The sequence below is a fragment of the Talpa europaea genome (assembly GCF_964194135.1).
Source record: "Talpa europaea genome assembly, chromosome: 5".
NCBI classification, from domain to species: domain Eukaryota; kingdom Metazoa; phylum Chordata; class Mammalia; order Eulipotyphla; family Talpidae; genus Talpa; species Talpa europaea.
Window position 1 is genome coordinate 106696950 of NC_140071.1, and position 17201 is coordinate 106714150.

Here is a 17201-nt window from a genome sequence, read left to right on the forward strand (position 1 = left end):
TCCCTGAAAGCCTGCACCATAAGTAAACTTTTCTATATGAGGAAAATTAGATGCTTTTAGTTCCTCAAATCATGCTTTAAATTCCAGATCCTGTTAGCCAGCATATACCATTGCTCCACCTACAGTACGTGCATAAGCCAGTAGTTTCTGGGGCTTCCCTGGTGGCCTAGAGTTTAAGTCTCAGTACTTCCACTGAAATAGCACACCACACTAGCCTGAGTTTTCAATCCTCAGGCAGGGGGCTAAACCACATGGAGCAGCTGACCTCTCTTATTTCACCCGCTGCTCCTCTTAGCATTGTATTTCAAATAGATCTCCCCAATCTATCTTTGGTGAATCCTCTCACCGCCCCCCACCCCAGCCTACACTCCACTACTTCTACACAAAAATAAATGAATAAAATCTTAAAACACACGCACACACAGTGGTTTCACACTACTTCCACTATTACTACTACCTGGAATGAAACCAGCATCCTCCTTCTGTTGAATTGTAGTGGTTGACTTATAACTGTTCTTGATTTTCTTCTTGATCTATTAAACATATTTCTCAAGACAGAAGTCAAGGTGACCCTTTAAACTTTTATTATATGACTTTTCTGAATAAAAGTGAAAAGTTCTTACATGCCTTCAAAAACCTGCATGATCTGACATCTGACCACATGTCTTAACACACCTTTCTTCATTCTTTTCTGTTGCAGCTTTCTCTGGATTTCTTTCTGTTTCCTTTATCACCAAGCATGCTATCTCATTAGACTAATGCTTTTACTAACACCCATACTTGCAAAAATTCTTTATTATCTTCAACTATTTGTCCATCTTCTCAATTCAACCCTACTTGTTCATACTTTATCCATTAAGTTTTTTTTTTTTTAAGATTTATTTATTTATTTGTTTATTTATTTATACAAGCACTGGTTACAGGCAGAAGCACGGAAGGGTGAGAGAATTCACCAGAGCCAGAGCAGGGATCAGAGCAGGCAGAAGGACCGAAGTACACTGCTGAGGGGAGCAGCGGGCAGCAGGAGAGGTCTGCACATCATGTGGGACCCTCCTCCGGTGGCTGGGGAGCAGCTGGGGATTGAACCGGCGCCACAGAGGCTGTGGGCAGCTTCGCAACCCAGTGCTCAACCGCTGCGCCACCAGGGAGGCCCTCCATTAAGTTATTTTTAATTCATGTTTAAGGATAGTCATAACATCATGAACATGACAGGACGATTTCTTTCTACATCCATTTTTTTCCATAAATGCTTACTGTCGTATCTATCAATTCTCTGCCTTTTTCACCATGTTTACATACTTCTGAATAGTACATGGCTGGTGCATAGTACTCAGTGAACTTTGGTAAAATGAGTTAATCTTAGTGTACATATGCACGTGGAATGCCAAGTTTTATGCTAGGTTGAAAAGTAAAACAGAAGAGAGATGTACTATAAAAGAACCAGTAGAGGAGAGAAAATTTGTAAAAATTGTAAAAATTAGGTTGTATATGGAAAATAAATGGCCTTAATAGAAATATTTTCTTAATGCAACTTGCAATACTTAAATACCAAATTAACATTTTGAGATACTAACAATGATTTTCTGTGTGGATAGAATAATTGAGTTCCTGAAATTTTCCCCCAGTGTCAGCTAAAATTTACAAGCTTTTCTTATACCATTTAAATGTTTATTTCTTTCATTGTTTTTTAAGATTATATGGTTGTATAGGTTTGACATATAGAATAAAAAGGTATTAAATAATTATAAGTGTCTTACTGCGTTAGTCAAACATATATACCTAAGTACTGTTTTTTCTTTAGCATGATAAAATTTTTTAGCATGATAAAATTTTCAGAAGTTAATATTTTTACAAATCATTTGATTCAGTCCCATTGACAAAATTTTGCCATTACCTTACAGATATCTTTACAGTCTAAAACCTGATCATAACAACTGCTCATCACCTGAAAAATCTTTAAAAAAAATTGATGGTGTATTCATCCCTATATTTTTGAGGGGTGTTCTTGAGGTACTGTATTAAGAGTTCAAAGACTTCTCATAGAGATTGCAGTAAATCTGCATATTGCTTTGGAGAAAATGAGAATTTTAGCAATATTGATTTCTTCCAGTCCATGAGCATAGAGTATCTTTCCATTTCTTTATGTTCTATTTCTTTGTATAATGTATAGTAGTTTTTGTGTCGTCAATCTTTTAATTCCTTTGTTGTTTCCTAGGAACTTGACTCTTTTTGATGTGGTTACAAATGGATTGTTTTCTTGATTTCTTTTCCTTCTAGTTCATTGTTTGCATATGGAAACAAAACTAGATATTTATTTTGATTTTGAAGCCTGCCTCTTTATTGTGTTGATTTACTGTATCTAAATTTTTTAAGGGGGTCTTTAGGTGTTTTACATTTACATAGTCATGTGATCTGAAAATAGTGATAATTCTTTTCCAATTTGGATTAATTTTACCTCTCTTTCCTAATTGCTTATGTGGGACTCCCAATGCTAAATTGAATAGTAGTGGATAGAGTCATATTTTGTCTTATACCTGATATTAGAGGGAAAGCTTTCAGTTTTTCATCATTGAATCTGATATTAGTGTGGTTTAAATATTTACAATTAAAAATAATACAATATATGATGCCCTGAAATATATTTGAGGCAATGCATGAGTGAAAATTTATTAAGATATTTACTAAAGGACAGATTTTACCAAGTGATTTTGGGCATGTATTCCCTGTATTGTGAATAAAAAGTTATGCCCCTAATGTTGATATGTGATATTGCTTAATTTGAGGCCCATAGGGCCTTAACACTGAAAATTAGGGGCAAATAGATGACTGATTTTTGCCAAGTGAAATGCATTAGCCATTTGTTTTTACTAATTCACAGATTTTCATTTCATAGATATAGACTGAGCAGATGCAAAATGGCTTGATTCATTTTAATTCTCAGTGTACAATTTAGACAAAATGGATTTAGAATAAATATATGCCTTATGTGTTCTCTGTCCTTCCTTCATTGTACTGGTGTCCAAAGCTAAAAATGTGTTATACCCTATATTCTAAGTAAATAGTCTCAAAATCAAGGAATTTTTAAAACATTTCTTTTGTTTTAAAGTAAATTATCATTTTGAAACACTTGTTAATCTTAAAAACATATATATGTTTTTCAAAGAACTGATTTTTTAATGTTTTATTTAAACTCAAATTATAATCATTGTGGATAGTAATTCTCTGGCAGAACTTAGGAATATGTTTTCTTTTTGTTGTAGTTATTACTTGATTTTTAAGGAGAAAATATAATCACCAATTCATTTGTTCTATATATAATGGCGTATTATTTATTCCAAAATAGTACATATTTAATGTGTACTTTTTCATCATGTCAAAGGAGATATAATTTTGTTATATATGCAGTGCTGTTATCTAAGTTAGTGATCCCTAATGCACTGCTAAGGGAGAAATGGTTGTAACTGCACACACTATTTTTTAACTTAACTGTCCAGGTCAAGACCCTGAAAGGTCTTGCATATTCTTTTTTTTTTTTTTTTTAGATTTATTTCTTTATTTATGCAAGAACGTGGGTACTGGCCAGATGCGCGGGAGGGTGAGGGGATTCACCAGAGACAGAGTGGGGAACAGAACAGGCAGATCTACTAAAATACACTGCAGAGGGGAGCAGCGGGAGAGACAGGAGAGCTCTGCCACGCTATGTGGGACCCTCCCCAGCAGGCCGAGATCGAACCGGCGCTGCAAAGGCTGCAGACAGCTTCACAGCACGCCGCCAGGGGAGGCCCTCTTGCATATTCTTTTATACTCAATATTGTCTTGGATACTTTTGTCCCTTCATGAAGTTTAATTCCATAAACTGAAGTTCATTCAGCACATGATTCATAACTGGATTGATTTTATAACTGAATTAACCAACACAGATTTCACTGCCTGATTGTAGAAATGATGGATATTCAAATCAAATTCATACTATATAAACTTTTCTTTTGGTTACAAGATGAATCATTCAATTTAATTCAACTTTAATACCCAAGCTTCATAACCTGCCTGTCAAAAAATAACATTTATATTGACATGGATGTTCAATAAAACACTTAGACTGAACCATTTATGAATGAAGAAAAACAATAGAGGCTGATGCACAATTATTTCATGATATTTTTAAAAAACACTTTTTCATCATATTTAATATGAAAGAAAGCAAATAAGTTGGTCATTAGATTCAATCAACTTCTACAGAAAAACATTACCTTTGCTTATGATGAAAGAAAACTCTAAGGTGGTACTTGGATACTGTCTAATTTAGAGAAGCTAATACAGAGGTTATTAATAAATAAAAGCTAAACTTCTTAGGTAACATTCATTTACAAATTTTCACTTTCACACAATTTTCCATTGTTACTTTAAAAAAAAAAAAAAACAAAAACAAAAAAACATAGATTTCTGGCTTTTCTCCAAACAATAAAATGATAAATGTTAATTTTGTTTGTGGAGATGTAAAATAATTATTCATGTTAATCAGTACTTTAATGTCTTTAGTCTCACTCTCTGTGCTCCACCGCTTTGGGCCCTTTGCAAAGATTTTTCCCTGCTGAACTCCTCATCAAATTGGATCATTTTACCTCACAAAAGAGACTCCACTTCCTGAGGGACATTCTTTGACATTTCAGTGTGAATTAGTTATAGATGTTTCCTCCTGTGGCCTTTCTCTTTCCTAGCCTAACCACACTTACATGTATTTATGCAATAACTGTAAGACTCATGATGGCAGGGCCATGTCTACTTTGTTTACCTCTGTAACCACGTACCAAGCAAAATTGCTGGCCCACCACACTCATTGAAAATATTTTGAGGTACTATTGAGTGAAGGATAAATTTACCTATTTTTTATTTACATTTATATTATTTACTCTTTGCAGAGCTCCCATGTAGGATTGGATAGCAGTGGTATATATGGTATATACAGTTTTTAGTTAGAAATAACTCATAAAACAGAAAATAAATGACTTTAGTTTCATGAATGATAATTGATTTCCAAGTATACAGAATGTGTGGATTGACACTTCATGTGTTTGAAAGCTAATAGTGTTTAAAGTCAAAATGGTTTTACTGAAAGGGATAAAAGAAAAAAATTGGATAACTTACCTAAGTATGATATTGGCTGCTACAGCAATCCTATTATAAGAAAAATGATATTTTAAATCTTCCCCTAATCATTTAACTACAAGAATGTCCCTAATACTATCAAAAAGCTCGTCTTATCTTTCAAATACTTTCACATTCTCTCTGAATTTCATAAGAGCATTAAGGCTTTACTATCACTATAATTAGATCTACTGAAAAAGTACCTTCTCATTTTTGTCAATTCCTGATTATTCATGGTGATGGCAGGAAGCTTTAGCATGGATTACTAAAACCCCAGATCAGTTATTGCACATGAAAATTAGATCCAAGTCATTATGTCTGTCAAAAATTTCTCTTGAAATACAAGGTCATCTTTGAGCTTAGCAGATGTTCATTGATGCTTGAATAAATGCTGTTAAGTATATATAGTGGATTTTGAAAATTAAAAAACACTGTTGAAAGTTGATTAGCATATGTAAATAAACTAAACCCTAACTAGTCAATAAACCATCAGTTCTGTGGTCTTCAATTGGCCCATACTGGACCTTTGCAATATTGAAGTTTGATGTTATTACTAACAAGAAAAAGAGAAACACTTACCTGACCAGCAACTTAGAAAATTTACTGGTCAAGTAACACTTCCTTTATATGATTTGAAATATTTCAGTTACAATCTTCATACCATGCCATTCATTCATTCATTTATTCATGTATTATAACAATTTATGAACACCTACTTGGTAAAACACTGTGATAAATATTGTGAAAGCAAACTTGATTAAGGCACACTTTTTACCCTTTATAAATTGTTTAAATTTGTATAGTTTAAGTGGTATTGACATTAGAATAGCTGCATGTTGAATCAAAAACAAGTTCTAAAATGGATTAAAATGTAAAATAAATACCTAAATTCCAACTCCTCCTGAAATCAATATGTGAATGATACATTAGTTAATTCATTCTTTCTCCCCAATCTAACAGAATTTATGAACTTTTAACACCTACTATGTAATTTATTTATGTAATCAGTAACAAAATTTTGAGCACCAACTGTTTCCCATACCATCCTATAAGCAAATGGATGATTCGCATCTTTTCAAAATAATTTGTAATAACAGGGTAAATTAAAATTATACCACTGCTTCAGTTTTAAATACATATAAGTATTTGCCTTTTATAAATATAATTTCTTATAAGCTCCTGTAACATAAAAATCATTAAAATTATATATTTTCAAAAAATATTTAATTTGAATACTTAAATATTTGATTATCTAAATGAATAGTCTGGTATTTATGATTCAGAAGCTTATGAAAGATTTTTAAATTAATGCCAAGATTGTGTTATATGTAATCTGTGTATACTAGTCAAAATAATGACATTATTCACAAAACAAACCCTGCATCTGTTCCAAGGAAAAGCTTAGTCTCTTATTTCTTTTGACAGTGTGCAGACCTGGGTTCTTCAAAGCCTCACCTCACAGCCAGAGCTGCAGCAAATGTCCACCTCACAGTTACACCCATGAGGAAGCTTCAACCTCTTGTGTCTGTGAAAAGGATTATTTCAGGAGGGAGTCTGATCCACCCACAATGGCATGCACAAGTAAGGAAACCCATGGGTATTTGGTGATGCTAACTTTCACCAGTTTGAAGAAAGAGCATGATGCAGCCTGTTAGATTCTGTTACCATTTCCCCTAAAACAGGCATCAAGTTTAATCTTCCAAGATAGTTTTTTTACCAAATTTCAATCTCCTTGAGTAAGCATAGAGAGCTTTGAAATTTTTTTTTTCACTCACTGTTAGAAACATTCAGCTACCCTAATTTCACATTCAACGTCACAAACACAGATAATAGAATTTTTTTCTTTTATTTTGTTATTTCTATTAGTGTTCACTATTGTCACATATGACTTTGATAATTCCATTTCCCTCTTCATGGTAAATCATTTCTTCTCTTCTTTTTCTTTTTCTTTTTCTTCTTCTTCTTCCAAGCCAGCCTTCTGATCACATGAACATGCTATAAATGTACTTCTGTCTTCTTGTTCTAATCTGCCTCACTAAGCTGCAAAGATCAATAAGAAAGTTATTTATATAAAAGGACAAGAAACACTATAAAAAAACATAGGGAGATGGGGGGAGGGAGAAGTTAGACAGTCAGATTTAATGATAAAATATAAGGACATTTTAGCTGATTTTTCAAGCAGTTGTCATGTATCTTATTAGTGTGTCCTTAACTACTATTAATTATGTGGTCATATATAACTAGAGTAGATGAATATGAAACATTTAATTCCAACATTTACAGTGAATGTATCCATATTAATCATTGTTTTTGGTGTTATTGTTTTTTTAGCGTTTGAAACAATTTGGGGAAGAAAACAAATTTACAGATTTGTTTGCCTGATGACCATACTTTCAGTTTTTCCACATCACACTCTTTATAGCAAATTAAAAATAACAATAACAAAATTAAAGGAACAAAAATTGACTCCCCTCTTATAAGATTCAATTTCCATGATCTGTCTTATCTTACTATTTTAGGTTTCAGTAAGTTATAATCACTCTCAAAGATGACAGAGATTTTTGAAGTGTAGTATTAGTGTACAGTCACTCTAATCAAAAACCCAAATTGAAATTTTATCTAAATTTGTGTCTGAATTTCACAGTGTTCATGAAGCATATTTCATAAATCTTCAGATCATTGATATTAATTAGCTTTACTTTGTTAAAGACAATTCTTTTAACCTAAGACCGTTAATTGTATGGGTTAGATGGTGATTAATTACAAATAATTCCTCTTCAGATGAGTAAATAGCATGATTATATAGACTTTGGGGAGGATTCATTTGACTATAGAAACTATATACTATGATCAAATGTGATGTGTTTTGGTTACACTACAGATTATTTAGTCCCAGAAAAGGAAGCACAAATAATGAAAATGTTGAACAGATAAAAGTGTAGCGAATTAGGAAAACTATGCCATGAATGATCTTTTAAATTTTATTAATTTCTAAATATTAGTTTTATTAAATAGTCCAGTTGTGATCTTTCTCCTTCTTAGCATAAATGTGAAACTCCCTTCTTGCAAATTCATTACGTTTGGGATTATAGGAGAGCCTGAACTCCGGTGGCAAGGACTGCTTAAAACTCTTAAAATTTCAGTCCATAGGAGGCTGTGTATTTTCTCTGTCTATTGGTGTGCGAATCTTAATATTTGTGTTAAAAAAAAACACTGATTTATATTCATTTCTCAAAAAGGCTCTGGGACTCATTTAGAGGATTTTTCTAAAATATTGATATAATCTGTGAATATTTATGTTCTGTTTTTAGTCACATTCTATAAATACTATAAATGATCGTCTTGAACAGTTCATTGGATTGATGTTCACATGCAACTCTTCAATTTTTGCTCTCATTTTGGTTCTTTCGAATTAAAATTTATGGTTTTACCTCCTTTACTATCTTTTTTCCAGAAAAAGTAAATCCGGTAAACAGTATTTTATAAATCTATATGATAAAAGAAAACCAAATAAAAATCAAACACAGTAATTAATACTCTGATGTTTAATGTAAAGGTACTTCTCACAGAACTAGGTTCATACAAAGTATCTAGTAGTGAGACAGGAAAATTCATTACATTACTTTTTAGGTGCATATCAGTCTGACCCTTACCTTTTTTTCTACTTTAGTACTTCACTTAAGTTTACTTTTACTTTAAGGAATCATAGGTGTCTCATTCAATTATTGAGGGGCTGTTAGTAGCAGAGGCAGAAAAGAAGGATGAGACCATTTTACAAGGAAGGTGCTAAGTTTTATTATGTTTCATTTGGCAGAAAAAAGCTCAGAAATTTGATATCTGTCCAAACTGGCTGTATTTCAGGTGTATTTTACCTTTTCCTAAGAAACACACCCATGCCATTTTGAATTTAAATTATATTTTCTGCATAATGCTCCACTATCAAATAAATTACAAGTACAGTAAAAAATAATATCTGCATTTCCATATTAAATAATCGTTTCTATTTAGAAGTGGCTTTAATTTTAAGTGTGTGAGATTGTATGTGTGGAAAAATTCACAGGGTTCAACCATAAGTTTCACCAAGTCTTAGGTAATTTTGTAAAAAGATCATAGGGTCCTTTAATCTTATTTGTTGTAGAGCCAAAGTTAAACATTTTCTTTTTACCTGTGTCATAGATTAATAGATCATTCATGTCTATTTCTTAGATTTAAGGACAAGCATCAGTGAGGATGTAATCAGTTCAGTCCCCAAGAGTATTTATCTGTGGACTTGGCGAAGGAGTTGCCACTTTTTAAAATATGCAATTTCATGTGACATTTTATTTGCTCAAATTGCTTTATCCATAATTATTTATATATGCACTAAACAAAACATGTGCTTTAACTGAGTTAGTGCTATAATAATGCCAATAGAAATCATAGGGTGTAAGCCTAACTTTCACCCTGCAAATCTTAATTAAAATTTTCAAAGATTACTACAAATCAAATCAATGACACTTGTGTCCTCTCTACTTAAAAGATTGATTGTTATCCATTTTTTTTCTTCTCTGGCCAGGGATTTGGGTGGTAAGAGATGCCTAATTTTATTATCTTAAAATATGTTTTTTTCACTTTACTTTGCAAACCAGGACCCCCCTCCGCTCCTCGGAATGCCATCTCAAATGTTAATGAAACTAGTGTCTTTCTGGAATGGATTCCTCCTGCTGACACTGGTGGAAGGAAAGATGTGTCATATTATATTGCATGCAAGAAGTGCAACTCCCATGCAGGTGTGTGTGAGGAGTGTGGCGGTCATGTCAGGTACCTCCCCCAGCAAATCGGCCTGAAAAACACCTCTGTCATGATGGTGGATCTGCTTGCTCACACAAACTATACCTTTGAAATTGAGGCAGTGAATGGAGTGTCCGACTTGAGCCCAGGACCCCGGCAGTATGTGTCTGTAAATGTAACCACAAATCAAGCAGGTAAGTGTGATGTCCAACCAAGTCGTATAAGTTAGGTGAGCTCTGTCAATTTTCTCCAAGGCTGAGGGAGAAATTGACTAAGACGTGTGAGAGCTTCCCCTAGGTTGTGTAATGACTGGGTTGATTCAAGAATGCTGTTGATAATCAAGTCTTGGCCAAATAACATGATTTTGGATATGTCAGGTAAATCAAGTAGTTATCTTTTGATAATGAAATTCACTCAGTTGAGCTCATACTTGCTTCTGGTTGATAAAACAGAAAAACATTGAATAGTAGCCCAAATGATATGAAGATTTATGAAAGATTTACTAAGAATAATTTTGAACAACAAATATTCTTATCTATGTTCAATACATGTCACAGTTTACTCACTTTTTTATTTGATAGAGAAAACATCATACGCATGGATGTCACTTTCCTTGGTGAATCCTTTATGTACTCCCTAACCTAAGGGGGAGCTGATGAAAATGCTAAGGATGTGGAGGTGGATCAGAACAATGAAAATTAAGTTTGCCTTCAGTATAGACTAGGCTGCTAGAAATACTAGTATCTGTCAATTCTCCATCACAGTATTGTGATGTAACATATATTTAGCAATGTGAACTGTCTTCCCACATCAGAAAAAGACCAACTTTAATTGTGTGATTTCAGGCTTCTTAAGCAACATCTTTCAGCCTTACTTGATTCTACACATGAATTTTGTATTAACATATTGAAAGCACATTGAACAATCACTTAGAGTTGTAATCCTTTGGAATAACATTATCTAGTTTGCATAACTTTCATTTTTTGCATGAGATATCTCTGATGAACAAGATATAGGAAACTGCTGAATTTTTTAAAATAATATGCTTAATAAATATATGCTATAGTTTCCTTTGACTTGTTGACCTGTGTAGGCTGCAAAATGTGTTTTTGAACTTTAAATACACTAAATATCAAGAAACAATAATTTTCATTCAGCTGTACAAGTCATGACTATCTTGTAAAACAAACATTTGTATTCAGAGCAGACATTTTCTTGACTATGGTTGCATTTTTTCCTAAGTTCTCAGGGTATACATACACTAAAATTGCAGACTTGCCAAAATAATTAAAAAAAAATTAAACATGCTTTTCTCAGACATCGATGACTGACTATGTCTCAAGTTCCACAAAAATTGTTAACTTCAACTAGCTCCTAAAAAAGTCTTAGATATAATGCATCTAATTGTTAGACATTTATCAAGTACCAACAATATAGAAATTAGGCTGTATTGATTAGTTTTTAATGTCTGAATACTTTTAAAATATTAAGTTGAAGAAAGTTATCTGTACCTTAAGTAGTTTTATACAAAATATTGTTAGCGTATTTTTACTTTTGTTTCAATCTTCTCTAAGGATCGCTTTTTCAGATAAATATTTTCTTAGTTTCAAATTTGTAATTGGCTCTAGTATTTGTGTGTGTGTGTGTGTGTGTTTGTACCACATTTGTATGAACTGTCAAGATTCAAAATTATAGTCAGGCAGTATAAGTAGAAAAATATTAATTTTTTCAAGATGAAACTCTTACATTAAGCTATGATCTAAAATTGATTAGGTAGCTCAGATTGATCAGTCTGTGAAAGGAAATAATGATTTCTTGCTCAGGATAGTGATTAAATGTTTAATTTATGGATACATATATAGTTTCAAAAACATTTTCTCAGCTATATTATATCATTATGAAGTCTTCTTGTAAAGATGTCTGGGGACATGACAATTTCATTTCATCAGGTACTTTCAGTTTGATGCCTTTCATGTAGTCAACCAGGATGAAGTCTTATAGGATGTTGAGATGATCAGATTTCTTAAAGATTAAATTATGTTGTACAGCTGGAAGTTTAAGAGAATGCTGAAACAATATGTTGAAAGTACCCCAACCTGTTTTTTTGCATAGGGGCAACAAATTTTACCTTAAAGTCTCTGTTTATTGAAATGTTGAAAAAAAGTTCATTGTTGTTTGTTTGACCATTGCTATAATACCACTTTCCAGCATCTTGGTTGATTTTCTTTAATGGAGAGACCATATTGACTGTATTTGTAATCACGACCTGATTAAGTGTATTGTTGTTTGCCAAGATTAATTTGTGTTCTACACAGACCAAACAGGTAATTTAAATCTGCCCATGTTTGTAACCTCTACTCTTTATTCATCCATGTTTTTTATGGAGACACTAATTGATACATTTCCCCAGGGTAACTAACAATAAAGATTTGTGTTTACTCTTTATAGAGGGAGATACTTTACTTTGCCCATTACTACATTTTTATAGTTTTTCATTCATGAACCAGAGACGAAGAAAGACTGATTCCAGATACAGGGTAAATATAGAAAATGCACACCAATGATCTGGTGAAATCATCAAAGTATAGAATGGAGGCATCATTGTGCCAATTATAATATAGCCTCTGAACAAAAACTCATTTATCTCATGGCCCTCATAACCTGTATTCAGATCAGTGTTTCTTAGTAGTTTCTGAATCCACAAGGGTTAGTTTTATTATTTTATTTTTTAATTTTTTTAAACTTTTTTAAAAGATTTATTTATTTATTTATTATTTATACAAGCACTGGGTACAGTCAGAAGCACGGGAGGGTGAGAGAATTCACCAGAGCCAGAGCAGGGAGCAGAGCAGGCAGACTGACAAAATACACTGCTGAGGGGAGCAGCGGGCGGAAGGAGAGGTCTGTGCTCCATGTGGGATCCTCACCCGGTGGCCGGGGATTGAACTGGCGCTGCAGAGGCTGTGGGCAACTTTCGCAACCAAGTGCTCAACCGCTGCGCCTCCCGGGAGGGCCCCCACAAGGGTTACTTTTAGCTTAGAGACATTACTCAATAATTTCTGACAGACTTGGTCATTTACCTCTTACCTGTAGTTTATTTAGAAATGACTAAAGATACTTTTCAGAACTAAAAGGAAGCTGTACAATATTGATACGTTATTATTGCATAGTTCTCCTTCAAGTGTTATCACCACTCTCTTCGTTTAAGGAGTTATGAGTCAAATAACCAAATTCAGTCTGGGAATTGGTGAGACACCATAACTACCTAGGTTATAATTTTTTTTTCTCAGATTGTGATATCATTCATAGTAAGATAAAATGGTCTTTTCATTGTCTTGCACGCAGAATGCCAGAGTACTGTATTAATTACTACTTAAATTCTACTGTTTATTATGAACTCCATTTTCACCATCTTTCTAGTAGTAAATGCAGCATTTTGCCCTCTTCCATTAAAACCCTCAAGAAATCAGGTCATAATTTTACTGCAACTTCAATCTCTGTGGTCTCAAGTATAAAAGAATAGAAATTGTAGATATTTTGTTTATAATGGTGACACCTTCCTCATCAATGTATTTGTCTTCTTTATGGTGATGAAAGTATGTTCTGGGCCCTTTCCTAAGATGAAATTAGTGGGTCTCGAATCAAAATTCACATTTAATACTTCTATTTCAACAGGTAACTTAATTCTGTCATGTAAAACAGATATTCCTGGTATAGGAATCACCTTTTTGTTCAGATTTTGTTCAACTAGTTGAAGACATATTTAACACCTGTACAGTTACCTAGATAAGCACACTGAAGTCAGAATATCTAATCATGCTTTTATACCAGTTTGATTTAAATTATTTCTTCATCCTATATACGGAATTCATAAAATCCACTTTGATGCATATTTCCCATATGTCTGCAAACTTAAGTTACTGAATCATGTGAGTCTCATGTTCAAGAAATTTTGTGTCCTCAATTTTGTCTGGATAATTGGCTCATTGGCTCCCAAGAGGCTGTTGGGATCTAGAATTGAGTTGGAATATAGCTTTGGGAAAGAAGAAAATTGGTACCTTAACAATCTTAGTATTGATGTGAATTTGGTATGAACTATGTGAAGGTAGAGCTTTCTCAGTCAGATGTGCAACAGTTGGCTCTGGTAGCCAGAAAGACTCAATAAGTTTTAGAAACTGAGGATATTTTGAGTTACCTGAATTCTCCCACATATCCATATTCCAATGCTCAGGATTTCACTTTGTTCCTCATCAATGGCTCATTTCTTCATAAGGCAAGACATAAATTCAGTCATCTTTTTAGTTCAGGAATTATACAGGATAAGACTAGTATTTTGATATGTGACTCTGTCATCCTTTTTGCTATAAGAGAACATGCACTACTTATGAGATAGAATCTCAATATGACATGAGCTGAGAATTTAAATTCTGAGCTTTTCATTTTATGTATTTACATTTTGTAGTATATTTAGCATCTGCCAATCCTTCTTATTCTTCTCATGTTTTTATGGTACTCAAATAGGTGGAATTTGGTAACCCAAAATATTATTTTCAAGAAACATTTTATTTTGAGGTGGACACAGGTGATGAGGAACATGGGAAGATGCACTTATATGTCCCATATTATCTGGTTATCATGATTCAGTATCAAATACTTCCTTGCTACATTGAAATATAACCTTTGTAATCTCTGTTCGTATGTTCCCATTCCCCTAAGACTTACCTGAAACATTTCTGTTTTGAGAACATTTTTTTGTTTATTTAGTTTTATTATCTATTTTTGTTGTTACAAGTAAAATCTATCTTAATTTAAACAGAAATTCCATAAAAAACATTAAGTTACTCATAGAGTCTTTGAGAAGAATGATTAAAAAATGAGACACTATATTTCCACGAGCAATGTCAATACTTCACCACAAAACTGACCTGAATAAGCAAAAATTACCACTGCAGTTATCAAGCAACAAATGGTCAGGACTTGGCTTTATTGTAATTGCTATTGCCATTAGTTACATTGCTATTTCAGAATCTCAAACTTGAAGCTCCTGATATAGTAAGCCATCACTAAATATTACTATAGCACTAATGAGAAACTTTTAAATAATATTCCAAGTCGTGTGAGTCCATTGAAGGAACTAAGGAATAAGTAGGTTTTAAATATTATGAGTATTATATATCCACACATAATGGTAGGTAAAATGGAAGAAGGGAAAACTTTCAAAAGTAAAAAAAAAAAAAAAAGTAACATATTGAACAAAAGAAACTCAAGCTTGCTGGATTTTACCCCAAATTTTTTTAATCTTCAATTATTTCTTAAAACAGAGTTTTATATTAGCATTGAAGTTCTACTTTTGATAAAATACCCAAAGCTATAACAAAAATGAAATAAAAGCATCAAAGTAAGAAAGGAAAATTGGAGGTATAGTTTATAAGAGAAAATAAATGCATAATTTTCTTTTACATCAAACTATATTTGGGAAAAATACAAATTTCAATGTGTGGACAGATACTAATTTGGTCATTTATTGAAGTCTCTAAAAAAATCTAGATTCAAATGTTTTTTAATTCAAATGTTTTTTGTTTAATTACATATCATTACTATCTCTACATTGATTTCACAGTGATGTATTTGTGACTAGGTTAGTGTTCTGATTATGGCTGCCAGCAAAATAAAAAATAAAATAAAAACTGTTAATGTTGCCAACTGAAACTGCCTGTCTACATTGAAACTTGCCTTCAGTGAGGTGCTTGTGCCTCTTCTTATGCTTATTAGCTTTTTCAAAAGTATAGTTCAAAGAGGAGATTCTAGTCTGATGAATTTGTCCATAATTCATCTCTAGTTTACTTAATAAGTATTAGTGGTAGGAGTGATATATTTTTAGAAACCATCAAAATTCACTGACTTTAGACTCTTCCTTAGATATCCCTCTTGTTTCTAAAATGACACATCAGGCTCCTCTCTTCCTTCTTTCTCTGCATTCTACCTATTGCAGTGACAGTGGTAATGACAATGATGGCTGGTGTGTTTCCACCCATTGTGCACATTGCTACTCAAAGAACATTATTTACATTTTCTTATTTGATCTTAGTAATATTCTCATGACATTATTATTATTATTATTATTATTATTATTATTATTATTATTCTCATTTTAGAATGAAGAAACTGAAGTTTAAAGATGTGAAGTGATTTGCCCAAGATCACAAATCTTGTAAGTGAGGGAATAGGATTCTCCATCAACAAATTCTTATTCTAGAGCCATTTTGCTCTGAATCATTAGTCAATGCACATGCTAATTCCTTCTAACTGAAGCCTATTTCCTTCCTTTTAAACTAAGTCCTATTTCTTATATTGTTGTTGTAGGTAGCTCAGTCTTCAGATCCTCTTAAATCCCTGCTTCCTTGAAAAAGCTTTCTCTGCTCCCCAATTTGGGGATGGCTCTCTAAAGCCGTCTGGAACACAAGAAACTTTAATTATTTGCTCTCTTGTCTGTTTTCCTAGAATCTTCTTCTTGGGGTTACACCAGTGTCTAGCACCTGTGTTTATTAAAATAATTCATAAATGAATGAGTTCAGTTGTTTCTCCAATATCCAAATAAGTGTTATAATTCCAGTTACTGGTAGCAATGTTGATCTGTAATGTGGTTTAAAGATTTTTGGAATTCTTCAAATAATTCCCTGCCTTTTTTTTTTGTTTTTTGGGGGGTCCTTCTTTCTTTACTCAATTTTTTTTTCTAAATCAAGAATTCAGACATAGAGTACTTTTATTCATGTGTTTAGGTTTTCCAGAACTCTAAACTATGGCATGATTATTTAAGAACTCCTTACCTAGCCTCTCTATTTTCTAAATCTCTCTTCTTTATACACTCCAATCTTGAAAGGATTCATTGAGAATGCCTAAACCCATTCTAGAGGTTTTCATATGGTGATTACTATGCTATTTAAGACAGTCTAGGCTATTATCAATTTTTAATATATTTAATAATTACTCATATAATCCCCACCTAGGATATATGATTCAGAATGTCCATGGGAAGGCCCACAAATCTGCATGTTTTAAAGCACACAGAGTGAATCTACTGTAAGGTATGTTTGGACCACATTTTGAAAATAAAATATACTTATAGGGGATTTGTTCGTTCCTGTTCGTCTTCTTTTTTTTATTTTTTTAAAGATTTATTTTATTTATACAAGAGCTGGGGTACAGGCCAGATGCATGGGAGAGAGAGGATTCACGGAGCAAGCGGTAACAGAACAGGCAGACTGACAAAATACAATGCTGAGGGG

At 32.9% G+C, this 17201-nt stretch overlaps 1 protein-coding gene across 10 annotated transcripts in view; it reads left to right on the forward strand.

Annotated features, from left to right (window-relative positions):
• Window positions 1–17201, forward strand: part of EPHA5 (EPH receptor A5) — a gene marked incomplete at both ends in the record, with an annotated part of 318509 nt that overhangs the window by 157087 nt on the left and 144221 nt on the right. For 4 of the 10 annotated variants that reach the window (XM_084234099.1, XM_084234102.1, XM_084234101.1 and 1 more), the window contains 2 exons: window positions 6571–6726; window positions 9774–10109. The exons of 4 other annotated variants lie outside the window; for them this stretch is intronic. In XM_084234099.1, the coding sequence (XP_084090225.1) occupies window positions 6571–6726; window positions 9774–10109 (492 nt within the window). The remainder of the gene's footprint in view (window positions 1–6570; window positions 6727–9773; window positions 10110–17201) is intronic. 2 more of the 10 variants (XM_084234105.1, XM_084234106.1) reach the window with 1 other exon arrangement.